Here is a 13,277-nt window from a genome sequence, read left to right as displayed (position 1 = left end):
CCTGAGGAGCCTGCGTGCCATGGGAGGATGCACAGAGAGGAACACAGAACATGACAGTCATAGCACTGTGCAGACGATGGACAGCTCTGGCTGTGTACAATGGGGAGTTAGGAAAGCTGTTCTAATACATTCTCTTCTTTGTATTGTATGTCCACATGGTACAATCTCAAAACAAAGTTTCAAGAAAAGCATGTTTGTAATAGTGAGGAAGGTGAGGGTCGTCTTACCGAGTAGGAGACGCGTGCCCACAGGAGGCCCATAGAGGGCAGGGGGCACTATGGGCAGCCGATGGTCTGCAGACCACAGGAATGGACAAATCAGAGCTGGGAAAGCGTTGGGTCTGAGACCTCGTCCAGCCGCCCTTGGTGTACACACTGTGATGAGGACCCCATGCACGTGAATGTTTGCCGATGGGTTAAATGGCAGGTCAATCAGTAATACCTTACCAACTCAAATTTCAAGAGAACCTGATGCCCAACGGATATTCAAAATTAAAATGACTCACTTGTTGTGCAATGAGATTTAGCTTCGCTGGGACTGGCAGAAATCTTCCCACAAAAGTCGTCATCGGTTTGGGCCCATCTGCAAGGAAGACAGCACAAAGCGACAGAGAGCAGACGTCACTCCCCTTCCACCTGCACACGGGAGAACGCACAGAAATGCAGGATGCTGCTTCATGCTCAAAGATACTGCAGCTTATCTGGGTCCTGTTCATGTTTTTATTCTGTGAAACCTTGGGCCAGGGTATTTATTTTTACTTACTACACAATTCTTTCTTTTTCTTTTTATCATAAAGCTCTTTGACATGACCTGGCTGGGAGAGTCTGCTGTGTCAAGCTGTTGGCACCCAGTTCCCCAGCTAGAGGAGCAGAAGGGCCCTAGGGTGCCACAGCAAGCTCCCCAGCACCACGGGGCAGCTTCCCTCCTCACAAGAGCACACCATGAGAAGCACTTTTCAACTTATGTGTCTTTTCGTATTCAACTGGGTACTAACTTGCTAGGATAAAATAGTTATTAAACTATTAAAAAAGTGCTTAATAATGGAGCTGATAGGGCTCTGTGCTCTGTTTTGTCTTCGCCTACTGGCACCAGTAGAACGTTCTGGGTTCCTCGGTGGAAGCGAAGCGCGTCCTCCACTCCGAGGACCGGCAGTCCCACCGCATTTCCTGCTCCTGGCTCACGCTTCCTGTCAGCGAGGGGACTTAGATCTGGGCGACAGGAGGCGTTTATTCTATGTTGTCTAAAATCCACATTTGGGCAGTGATTATAGGACGAGGAAACAGAACTGGAAACCAATATTTACATCCTCTCCTTCTGCAGACCTTAAGGCATTTTTAGGACGTTATCATTTTCAGGACGTTGTCATTTTTAGGATGCCACCAAGAGGGAAGGAGGGAAGAAGGTCTCCCTGCCTGGAGAGGGGGTCACAGCTGTGGACTGAGCTACAGGAAACTGAAACAGAAAACCCACGGCTGTGCACTGTCACGGCTCCTCGAGACCAAAGCCCCAACCCCAGCCTCCTCACAGTGAAGAAACAAGTGGCTTCCCGACAGCCTCTGTCCTTGAACAAAGGGGCTCTCAGGATGGAACGGGGGCACGCGGGGCCACCTTTCTCTCTCAACACCAATGAAGTGACATCCAACTTTGAAACTGGCTTTAGGGGCCAGCGCTGTGGTGCAGTGGGTAAAGCTGCCGCCTGCAGTGCTGGGTGCCAGTTCGAGTCCCGACTGCTCTACTTCCTATCCTGCTCTCTGCTGTGGCCTGGGAAAGCAGTGGAAGATGGACCAAGCCCTTGGGCCCTTAGGCCTCCCTCCATGTGGGAGACCCAGAGGAAACTCCAGGCTCCTGGCTTTGGATTGGCGCAGCTCTGGCCATTGTGGTCATTTGGGGAGTGAACCAGCAGATAGAAGACCTCTCTCTCTCTCTCTCTTTCAAATAAATAAATCTTACAAAAAAAAAAAGAAACTGGTTTTAGTTATGGTCAGAGTCAGTCAGTCATCTGATAAGAAAATTCCGAGTAACCCAAGACCCAGAGTAACATGAAAATGTGCAGTCCACAGAGAAATGCCAGTTCTCAAGAAACGGTGTCTTAACTTACAAATCATAAAACTGTCATTTCATCGTCCTTGGACCATTCACACGGCATTTCAGGATGGCCGTGCATTCACAGGTCGCTTCGTTACTGTCAGTTTAAAGGAATTTCCGCGAGGGGGATTTCAGACAGACCACTTGACAGGCACGGCAGGGCCCAGGGGACTAAAGCAGGGTGCTGTTCCCACTGGCTGCCCTGAGACGTCCGCACGAGAATGCAGGTCACGTCGACACCCCAGCAGGCAGCCTGCCCAGCCCCTCAGGACGGGCCGAGGGGTCCCCCTGGGCTCGTTTAGGCAGAGCTCCTGTGGAACCAGTGACCAAGCAGAGGTGGCGTGAGGCCTCCCGTTAGGATCACAGAGCTCTTTGCCCCTAGCTGATGTGGGGTTGGGGTCAGGAATCAGGAGTTCAATACAATGCAGAAAAGTTAGTCTGGAAAGATCTGTTCTATTCTTAGCTCATAAGTATGGGTTAGGCAGTTTGCCAAATTGCCCATTTAATAACCCTTTCACTGTACACACAAAGTCAAACATCTACCCTCCCAAACTCACACAGGCTACATGACGTCGTCTGTTGATTAATTTACTTTGTACCTGGCTGCAGGTAATTATTTTGGTCTTGATACTGAGGAAGCAGGTGCAGTGCCTTCAGTTCTCTCGTGCCAGAATTGTCGATACACAGCATTTGTGTGCCGCCTTTCAGCTGGCATATCACCTGGAACGAAGAACAGATCACTCCGGTGATGACCACGTGGAGGAACTTGCATCTGAAATCGGCGGTAATCCAGACCGGCTGGAAGGCTGCACATGCGCTCTGGGTTTCTCGTCTACACGCACGTTCTCTCAAACCCGGCCTTTCTCCACAGGTGTCTGATGTGGACACTTAATTGAAGGCGCTTCCTTCACCTGTCCTGAACCCCACAGTCCACACCAATGGGGCTGGGAACTGTCCCCACACTCAGCCCCCGCGGACCTGCGTCAGTCTGTGTCCCTTGGCACCCTGCCTTTAGCTGGACACAGGCTTGGGATGACCTGAGTTTACTACGGCTGATCTTGTCTGCCACCCACACATGCGGTAACGTCGTTTAAAAACGTCCATCTGTGGGGCCAGCGTTGTCACAGAGCAGGTTAAATCACTACCTGCGATGCCGGCATCCCATATGGGCACTGGTGGAAGCCTGGCTGCTCCATTTCCGGTCCAGCTCCCTGCTAATGTGCCTGGGAAAGTAGCAGAAGATGGCTTAAGTGCTTGGGTCCCTGCACCCATGTGGGAGACCCAGAGGAAGCTCCTGGCTCCTGGCTTCAGACTGGCCCAGCTCTGGCCATTGAGGCCATCTGTGGAGTGAACCAGCAGATGGAAGACCTCTATCTTTCCCTCTCCCTTTCTCTAACTCTGCCTTTCAAATACATAAAAAAATAAATCTTAAAAAATGTCCATTTGTCTTATTCCTACAACTTAGGAACATTGATCCAAGAACTAGAAAAGTCCAACAAGCAGGGCCACCTCTGGGGCCTGATTAATTCTATCCATTCATCTATTTAATTCTTTTTTTTTTTAAGATTGTATTTATTTGAGAGGTAGAGTTACAGACAGTGAGAGGGAGAGACAGAGAGAGGTCCTCCATCCGCTGGTTCACTCCCCAATTGGCCGCAACAGCCAGAGCTGTGCCGATATAAAGCCAGGAGCCATGAACTTCTTCCAGGTCTCCCACATGGGTACAGGGGCCCAAGCACTTGGGCCATCTTCCACTGCTTTTCCAGGCTACAGCAGAGAGCTGGGTTGGAAGAGGAGCAGCCGGGACTAGAACTGGCACTCCTATGGGATGGTGGCGCCGCAGGCTGAGGATTAGCCAAGTGAGCCACGGCGCTGGCCTCCATCTATTTAATTCTGATCACAGATGGATCCTCAGCAGCTGGCTGAGTCTGTCTTCAATCCTTCAGTCAAGCAGAAGCATCGAGGGAGCTCCCTGTGTGCCCAGCTCCGGTCCAGGCCAAGCCACATGGACACAGATGCAGCGAAGCCGTGGTTTCTGCCTGCACACAGCCTCCAATTCTGACGACAAAACCACAGCACCTGAGAGGTTGTGGTTTCCGACCGTAAGTTGCTTATGCTCTTACTAGGAAAACCCAAATAAGCATAAAGGACCAAGCTATCAGATCAGAGCCATATAGACTATTATGGTAGCAAGGTGCAGATCATCGGGTCAAGACGTCTGGTCACCCTGCCATTTGCTAAGAACCCGACATCCGTGTTCAGTGAGAACTTTATTTGCATCTGGAGATAAAGTTACAGCTACACAAACACATATACAACACTGGGGGCAAGACTCTGAGCCGAGGCTCCAGAACTTTCTGTAGTGCACACCTGGGCTCCACCCTCTGGGCGTGTGCTAACGTCACTCTCCAGTCTAGGGGCGTCGGAGCTCTCGTCCTCTGACCTGTCTGGGTCCTGGAAGGCTCTGCTCTCCAGCCCACAGCCCCGAGTGGAATTGCACACAGAGAGGCGGTGACCAGCACACACCAGAGCCGATCCAAAGTCCACCATGAGCTCATTTCCCAACACTTTCTCTGCCAGGGCCACTGGATATTTTTGGCAGCACTATCAACTTAAAAATGAGCCTGCTGTAGCTTTACCGAATTTCGTGTTCCCCTGTGTTGCCTTGGCAGGTCCAAGGCCCCGTGGGCCATTCTCCACCCCTGCAGGCTTTAGAGCCAGGATCTCATTTCTAGAAACAAAGAACTGCCCGAGGGAAGGCGACCGTTGGTTCTCAGGACTCCAGGCACTTTGATAGAGGAATGCTAGCAGCAGGGTCCTGGCTCCCATTGCTAGTCTTTCCCACAGACACGGCGATTACGGAGACTAACACACACCAGGGAACATCTCTGTTTTCTTACCCACAAGATGGGGGTCAAAAGAAGGCCTGCCCCACGGAGTTGTCAGCACTCAGTGAAATCGCAAAGGTGCAGAGGGCACATGGCCACGGGCGAGACTGATTACCTATCCTACACACGCGTTAGCCCGAAGGAAGGACGCAGCCTCCGTCCCCAGCCAGAGAGCCACAGCCCCCCCCCCACCGCGCCCCCGCCCTGCCCGTGCCTCCAGCCCTGGGCTCCCTCAGCTGCTGTGACGGGGCCAAGGAGGCACTCCTGGAGGTGGGACCAGAGAGGCTCCGAGAGGAAGCAGCCACAACTGCTGACCCCACAAGGGAGCGCAGGGACGGGGAGCCGGCAGAAATAGCGTCAGCTTGGCTCGGGAGGGGCCCAGCGCTAGCACAACCTCTCGTCCACCTTCTCTGGAGCCATTACCATGGGGCTTGAGTCTTTCTTATGCGACGCGCTGGCGGCTTCCTCTGCTTCTTGGGACGATGGGAACTTGCAGCAGGACTCCTGGGCGAGCGGGTTCTGAGAAGTGGCTCCCTCCGGGCTGCTGCTGGGGGCAGCACCGCCAGCCTCCTTTACTTCAACCTAGGGGAAGCAACGTCATGGTGAGAACGCGCCCTGCACGCTGCCCCCGCGGCTGAGGTCCGGGGACAGCGCCACTTTCAAGGAGCAGCCCCCTCCCCTCAGCGCCTCCCCCCTCACTGGGGCTCCTACGCCAGGGGACAAAGAGTGGGGACAAGGCCCCACCTCACTCGGGCTGGGGGCTCTGAGGACCCAACTCTTCCCCCGCCGGAGCCTTGGGGATGTGGCTGGGACGTGGAGCTAGCGCCATTCCAGACATGCCATCTAGAACCGAGAGGGGTCATTTTGGTCATGGCTGGTCCCCGGGCTCTGCAGCCCCTACAGCAACAGAGCTGAGGCCTGCTTAGTCTTCCCTTAGTCTGCCCTGGCCCGCTGACCCGGCACCACTCGATAGCTTGTGTTTAGCATTCTAGTTCATTCTTTATAATTTGAGAGGCGGTGCTAACCCTGAGTCCCCGCCATGTATTACAAACGCCAAACTTGGAAGCCTCACTCACACACCAGTTAGCGAGAGCTTGCTACACTTTCTGGTCGTCAGCTGTCTGCACGGTTGGGCCAGCCTCTGAGTCCCTGACCCCAGGGCGTGGCGAGGGAATCTGTGGGACCCAGCGAGTCCAGCGGGATGTACTTATGTACAAGGGTGCCGCGGACCCGGGAATGGTGGTCGTGGAGGGAAGGGGTGGGGGAGGTGCCGTGCCTGTCCCTGAAGCTCTTACTGGAATCACCCGCACCCCGGGGTGGGCGGCTCCGTCCCTGGCCCAGGCACCCAGGGGCACCACCGCGGGGCTGCGGTGCGAGGCCAGCAGCGAGGACAGGAAGTGCACGTTGTAGGTGTGCGGCTGGGCAGCCGCGGGCAGCGCGGCGTCTTCCAGGGGGTTGAGGTCGGGAAGGCCCGGGTACTCCCCCAGGAGCTGCTCCTCGTCTTCGTCCTGCACCAGGAGCTCCACCTTGACCTTGGCCGGACAGTCGGCGCCCAGCGTGGGGCTGAGCGCGCGCAGCAGGGGCCCCTGGGGCTCGGTGGTGCTCAGGTAGGCGTCTCTGAACACGTGGAACTCGTCCTCCTCGTGCTTCACGGCCGCGGGGGGCACAAACTGACCCTCGGGGCTGAAGAGGTCGGTCACCATCTCGTCTTCTGGGCTGGGCATCGCGCCCAGCAGCGGGGCCTCTTCCATGGCCACAGCCGGGCAGCAGGCAGGGAGGCACCCCGCTGCCCGCTCCAGCCGGGTCCCACCGGGCCGCGCACCTGCCACAGGCGCTCCGGGGAGGCGGCGGCCGGCCACTCCCTTTGAACCGACCGGAGCGGGGCCGCGCCTTCCCGAAAGCTTGACTGGGGCCTGTCGTCCCCCTCCCTGCCTGCAGACCCAACGCTGGGTCCGGGGTCTCCCGCAGCCTTCTCGGGCTGCCCGCACCCAACGCTGAGGCCAAGCGCTGGCCGAGCCGCCCGCCAGGCACGGTTGACCGTTGGGGGAGTGGGCGGAGCCAGGGCGGGGCCTTGGGTAGGGCACGCGGCGAAGTGGGCGGGGTCGGAACGAAGGCGGGGCCCGCGAGCGCGATGGGCGGGCCTGGGGGTGGGGGAGCTGTCGTCAGAGCCCCGCCCGGAGCGCCCTGGGGGCGCGGGGGGCTCGCACGTGCGCGTCCCAGCTCGCCTGCCCTTTCGCACGAGCGTGTCGCCGGGCACTGGAGTTCCTAGTCAGCTTTGGTGTTGGGCCGGGGGATTGCTCAGTGGAAGACCCGCACCCCGGCCTGGGGCACCAGGAGCCGGCAGGCTAATGCAGACCCTGGGAGCAGCGGGTGAGGGTCGGATATTGGGGCCGGGCCACCCTCTTGGGAAAGCCCCTGCTTTCGTGGGCATTTGGAGCGTGAGTGCAGGGGGCAGTCTTCGCCTTTTACATCAGAATAAATACCGCTAAGCCGTCAGCCTCCCGCGGGGCGAGCACAGAGGTGAGCCGGGGAGTCGGAGTCCGGGAGCCTCCTCGCCTCGGCGCCCGGGAGGCTGAGCTGGGAGAGGCTCACCGCTGTTCCAGGGGCACGTATTGTTTCTGTAAAAATAAGTTAAAAACATCAGTTTTCTAATATCACACATAAAAATTACGTTAAGAAGTCACAGGGTAGAAACCAGAGATACTACATGCTATTTAGCTGTACAGTTAACTGTTAAAAAAAAAAACAAAACAAAACAAAAAAAACAAAAACAAACAAACAAAACAGGAAAACTTGGCTCAGGGAAATTGGACAGGGGGATTTAAAGCATTAAAACAGACGCAGGGGCCGGCGCTGTGGCACGGCAGGTTAACGCCCTGGCCTGGAGCACCAGCATCCCTTATGGGCGCTGGTTTGAGTCCCAGCTGCTCCTTCCGATCCAGCTCTCTGCTGTGGCCTGGGAAAGCAGTGGAGGATGGTCCAGGTCCTTGGGCCCCTGCACCCACGTGAGAGACCCAGAAGAAGCTCCTGGCTCCTGGCTGCGGATCAGCACAGCTCTGGCCGTTGTGCCCAGTTGGGGAGTGAACCAGCGGATGGAAGACCTCTCTGTCTCTGCCTCTCTTCTCTCTCTGTGTAACTCTTTCAAATAAATAAATAAATAAATAAATCTTAAAAAAACAGATGCAGCTGGAGCTCCCTTACCTAAAAATTATTCTGGGATATTAGAGCTGACACTCAAAGAATGTTCTGTACTTTTTTTTTTTTTTAAGATTTATTTATTATTTTACTTGAAAGGTAGAGTTACAGAGAGGTCTTCCATTTGCTGGTTCACTCCCCAGATGGTCGCTACGGCCAGAGCTGGGCTGATCAGAAGCCAGGACCAAGGAGTCTCTTCCAGGTCTCCCACGTGGGTGCAGGGGCCCAAGCACTTGGGCCATCTTCCACTGTTTTCCCAGGCCACAGCAGAGAGCTGGATGGGAAGTGGAGCAGCCGGGACTCAAACCAGTGCCCATATGGGATGCCAGTGCTGCAGGTGGCAGCTTTACCCACTACACCACAGCGTGGGCCCCGAATGCTCTGTACTTCATGCTGTTGGGATATTTGTGCCATGGAACTGTATTACAATGTATGTGGGTCACACATAACAGACTTGAAAAACTGCAACCCACACAATTTTTTGTCAATGTGATTTTTTAAAAAAGATTTATTTATTTATTTGAAAGGCAGAGTTTACGAAGGAGAGAGAGGAGATGAATGTCTTCCATCCAGGGTTCAATCCCCAAATGGTGGCAATGGCCTGAGCTGGGTCAGCCCAAAGCCGAATGCCAGGAGTCGCCTCTGGGTCTCCCATGTAGGAGCAGGGGCCCACGTCCTTGGGCCATCTTCCACTGCTTTCCTAGGCCATTAACAGAGAGATGGATCAGAAGTGGAGCATCCAGGACTCAAATTGGTGCCTGTATGGGATGCTGGTGTTACAGGGGGTGCTTTACCTGCTACGCCACAGCACCGGCCCCCATTCATTTGTTCTTTTTTTTTTTTTTTTTCCCCACAGCTTTTTGAAGACCCTGCCACCCTCTCAGTCACAAATACAACTAAATTATCAGCCTCTGTGTGCGAGTGAGCGAAACCCATCTCATAGACCCAGAGGCCAACAGCTGTTCCCACTTTGTAATCGAGAGAGAGAACAGCTTAGCATGATGGCTCAACCTGCCTATGAGCCCAGCGAGCGCAGAGTGTTCCAGGGACAGCAGAGGGAGCTCAAAGCTCACCCCAAGTCCTTACATGCAGCTTGGGCAAAATAAAAACACTGGTTTTTTTTTTTTTTTAAGATTTATTTATTTATTTATTTATTTATTTATTTATTTATTTGAAAGAGTTACACAGAGAGAGAAGGAGAGGCAGAGAGAGCAAGAGAGATCTTCCATCCACTGGTTCACTCCCTAATTGGCTGCAATGGCCAGAGCTGTGCTGATCCGAAGCCAGGAGCCAGGAGCTTCTTCCGGGTCTCCCACGCGGGTGCAGGGGCTCAAGGACTTGGGCCACCTTCCAGTGATTTCGCAGGCCACAGCAGAGAGCTGGACTGGAAGAGGAGCAGTTGGGACTCGAACTGGTGCCCTATGGGATGCTGGCCCTGCAGGCAGAAGCTTTACCCACTACACCACAGCGCTGGCCACAACGCTGGTTTTCTAATCGCAAGGGTGAGTAACAAGGGCTGCTGAGCTGTGGGGGGCGGAGTTCAAACGACCCCCAGGTTCTCACCTGGTTGTCAGCTCTGGGCTGCAAGGACACGCATTCGAGCGGCACGGCCAGCATGTCCTTGTCTAGACCTAAGAGCAGACCCGGAAGGGCACTGTGCACTGAATTCTCGCTGTGGGGATGCTCCCGCCACGTGGCATGGCCGAGCCACCACACCCCGACCTGAAACGCAGTCCACCCCGTGGTCGAGGTCCAGCACCGTGGGGCGGGAACACACAGCCCCACTTCCTCCTCCGCAGGGAGGGGCCCACAGAAAGCACGCCCAGCGCCCACCTCAGGTGACAGCCAGGACGCCCCCCTCATGGATGTACCTGACACGGACCCCTCAGAAACCCCGAGCTCCGGAGCCCAGCCCTTCCGCTGCCTCGTCAGCCTTCCCTGCGGGGCCCAGGGGCAGGGCTGTGCCCGAGCCCCTGTCTGTCCATGGCTGGATGATGGCTCATGACTCTGCTGAGTGCAGGGCAGGCCCGAGGCTGCCTTAGCGATCCACAAGACGCAGGACGCAGATCAAAGAGCCCAGCGTGCGCAGCCTCAGGCCCTGAGACATCGACCCGCGGGGCTGGACCCTCCTTCATCCCCCATCAGCCATTGCTTTCTTCTTAAGACTGATGATTGATTGATTGATTGATTGTCGGAGGAGCAGAGATCGCGCATCGGCTTCGGAGAGGCACCAGGCCACCGCGCACATCCATCTGTGATCGCCAGGCGGGTCAGCATCCAGCCTGGAGCCCTGCACCCGCTGTCCCTTGGCGCTCTGGCGCTGCACCATGGGCCAACGTGGCTCAGCCTTGTCACCGAGCTCAAACCCTCTGTAGATCAGCCTCCTTCCCGGGCCAGCGACTCCTCCCCACCCCTGCCCGAGGTCCTCCTAGACCACTAAGACAAACTCCTACTGGGAGGCCTGTCCCGCTCCCACCGTCAGGACTGGGACTCTGGGGCATGGCCAGTGCCTGGACCGGGGTGGAAGACGTGGAGCTCACGCACTCATTCAGCACGTGGACAGAGCGCCGACCGTGTGCCAGGCGCCGTCCCAGGAATGCGGGATCAGTGAGTGTAGCGGAAGTCCATGGGCAGTCAATGCAGGAGCCTAGTGACAGCACGCTGCCTGCCCCGACACCTCGCCCATCCGGGTCTCTCAGGCTGTCCAAGTGCCCCTGCGGTACCTGGCCGCGCGACCCCCTAGCAGGCTAACGAGACAGATAGATGAAGGCTGTGGTGGGCGGGACTGTTTTATTCACGGTGACCCACGTCCACACTGCGCATCTCAGGTGTAAATGGTATTGACATGCAATGGACAGACAAGGTAAGGAGTCCAGTCACGGCTGCGTTAAGGCTACGGCTGCTTCCAAATGAAACCCCTCACGTCCTTACACCCCTTCCAGCTGTACAATAGGAACGCATTCTGCTGCTCTGACGCAGCAGACCACTGCACGGACGAGCGCACAGATGAACGTCACACTGGAAACACGGAGAACCTGAGAGGGAAGCCCATGCGCGTCGGCACTAGCACGTCTACACTCCGGGTCCCGTGGGGCCGAGGGTGACACACGGGGTCCTGGTCAACAGAGCAGGGTCGGGTGTGGGGAAGGCCGCCGCCGGCCCTTCACGGGAGCTCCTGGCTCTCATGGCTGCGGCTTCTGGCTTAGCTTTCCTTCGGTGGCTGCTCTTTCGGATCCTGCTGTTAGGAGGACAAGAACCTGTGCCCAGTGAGGAGGGGGTCCCCGTTACACAGCGAACATCAATGAGGCCTGCCTGCGTTCTTCCGCGAGCGTCCGCCTTCAGTGGCTCCGACAGCTCGGCCCTGGCTCTTGCTGTCAGGGGCACAGAAATACTGCGCGCCTGGAGGCCAGAGCCAAGCCCGTCCTGACATTCCACGGGGCTGCACCTGCACCCGCAGGGAGGTGGCTCAGGGCGTGGACGCTCTCGTGGAGGGCTGGTGCCTGGAGGACGCACCGCGTCAGCCCCGCACCCGTCACGGCACCCGCGGCTCTGCCACAGCATGGCCCAGCGCCCTGTGTCCACCGCTCCTGCTCCTTGGAAACGAGAGGGGCTTCCCTCCAACCAGGTGGGATGAGAAAGTGAACCACTGGCCACGGTGTGGCTGCCCTTCCCTGGCCCAGCCTCGTGGCCAGCCTCTTGGCCCCTTGACCGTGGTGTGGGGAGGCAGTGACCGTGAGCACCGTGGTATTGACTCGTCAGTGGCTTCTCCAGACAGCTCAGCCACCATCACATCCCTTCCCCCCCGCCCCCGACAGACGCCTGTCCCCCCTAAGGCTCGGGGAGCACGGGAAGCCCGTCCAATGAGGCCCTAGCAGCGCTGGCCCGGTGGGCTCTGCTCTTTCTAGCCATGGGGAGGGCGTGGCAAACGCTTCGCAGAGTGGCCCACACTCAAAGTCGAGGGGAGCGAGCCACCCCCGATGCCAGCCGAGGCCTCCCCAGGGAAGCCACCCAGCGGCCCTTCCATCCAGGGCGGTTCACTCTAAGGCACTGCGCTTGGAAGACAAGGGAGCGAGGTCAAGGACACTAGAGACGCGGCCTGGGGCTTGCTTCCACCTGCAGGGGAATACAGCCTGGAACAGACCAGGGCAGCAGCTCTTGGTGACAACCGCCTGGCTCCAGAGCGCGGCGTTTCCGGTTCGCGCGTTCCGTGTGTGTTAGCATGAGTTCTCCGCTGCCGACCTGAACGCCCTTTCCCTGGGTACCGTGGCAGGCCCTCGCGCCCTCTGCGGAGCGCCGTCCCCATGTCCAGTGTGTGTGCAGTGCAGCCCCACTCATTCCTCCAGGGACGCCACAGGCTGCCGCCCTCCCTGCTGGGGCGCACGCCTGGCGGGAGCAGGGCTGCAGTCACGCGGTGGCGCCGGACGTCTAGGGAAACAAGCGACACCTCCTTTCTGGAGGAGACTTGGGGTTTTCTAGGAGCGCTGAGCCGTCCTGGACGGGGGCAGGGTCGATACCTAATTTTCACTTGGCCGTACCACAGGGTCCGCGCTGCTTCCCACTCAGGGACTCGGCTACTTCCTGGAGTTGGATCTGAGCCCGAACAAGGCGATGATGTCCGTCATTGCCTGCTTCACGTGCTTTCCAAAGCGGTGAGAATCCTGCGACAGAAAACGAGACTCGTGAAACGCGGGCCCACAGCACGTGGAATCTGATGCAAACTTTAATAAAAACGTCTTGTTGCCAGCTCTAAGCTGTGATTGGTGCCTACTCATAAACTTAGACATTTTGGAGAAACACGGGAATGACAGAAACCACAGTTTACATCCTTTAATTGTATTTACACGTTTAACTGAAAAGTGGAGGGCACAGGTAGAGTTTTCGAGCTGGTGTTTCATTCCATTCGTACTCAAGAGCTAGCAGTTCACTCTGGTTCTCCTGTGTGGCAGGGACCAAGCACCCCGTCACCTGCTGCCTCCCGGGATGTGCATTAGCAGGACGCCGGACTAGGAAAGCAGGACGTGGACCCAGGCACTGTATGTGGGGTGCAGCCGTCCCAACAAGGTCTTAACCATTGCACCGATGGCACCCTGCACAAGACCACAGTGTCTG

At 56.8% G+C, this 13,277-nt stretch overlaps 2 protein-coding genes across 4 annotated transcripts in view; both read right to left on the bottom strand.

The window, feature by feature from the left end:
- The window catches only part of TESMIN (testis expressed metallothionein like protein), a 31,040-nt gene extending 24,316 nt beyond the window's left edge, over nt 1-6,724 (bottom strand). The window contains exons 1-4 of the mRNA XM_062197717.1: nt 6,269-6,724; nt 5,397-5,555; nt 2,685-2,805; nt 506-582 (exon numbers count right to left, since the gene is read on the bottom strand). Of these exons, the coding sequence (XP_062053701.1) occupies nt 506-582; nt 2,685-2,805; nt 5,397-5,555; nt 6,269-6,724 (813 nt within the window). The remainder of the gene's footprint in view (nt 1-505; nt 583-2,684; nt 2,806-5,396; nt 5,556-6,268) is intronic.
- Nucleotides 6,725-10,949: 4,225 nt separating this feature from the next.
- LOC133762779 (carnitine O-palmitoyltransferase 1, liver isoform-like) overlaps nt 10,950-13,277 on the bottom strand; it is a 107,276-nt gene continuing 104,948 nt past the window's right edge. For all 3 annotated transcript variants that reach the window (XM_062195697.1, XM_062195696.1, XM_062195698.1), the window contains one exon: nt 10,950-12,826. In XM_062195697.1, the coding sequence (XP_062051681.1) occupies nt 12,740-12,826 (87 nt within the window). In that variant the 3' untranslated portion in view covers nt 10,950-12,739. The remainder of the gene's footprint in view (nt 12,827-13,277) is intronic.

This window comes from Lepus europaeus, chromosome 7 (genome assembly GCF_033115175.1).
Source record: "Lepus europaeus isolate LE1 chromosome 7, mLepTim1.pri, whole genome shotgun sequence".
In the NCBI taxonomy this organism is placed as follows: Eukaryota; Metazoa; Chordata; class Mammalia; order Lagomorpha; family Leporidae; genus Lepus; species Lepus europaeus.
The sequence above is the reverse complement of the archived record's forward strand: the minus strand, read 5'-3'. Positions and strand labels throughout refer to the sequence as shown.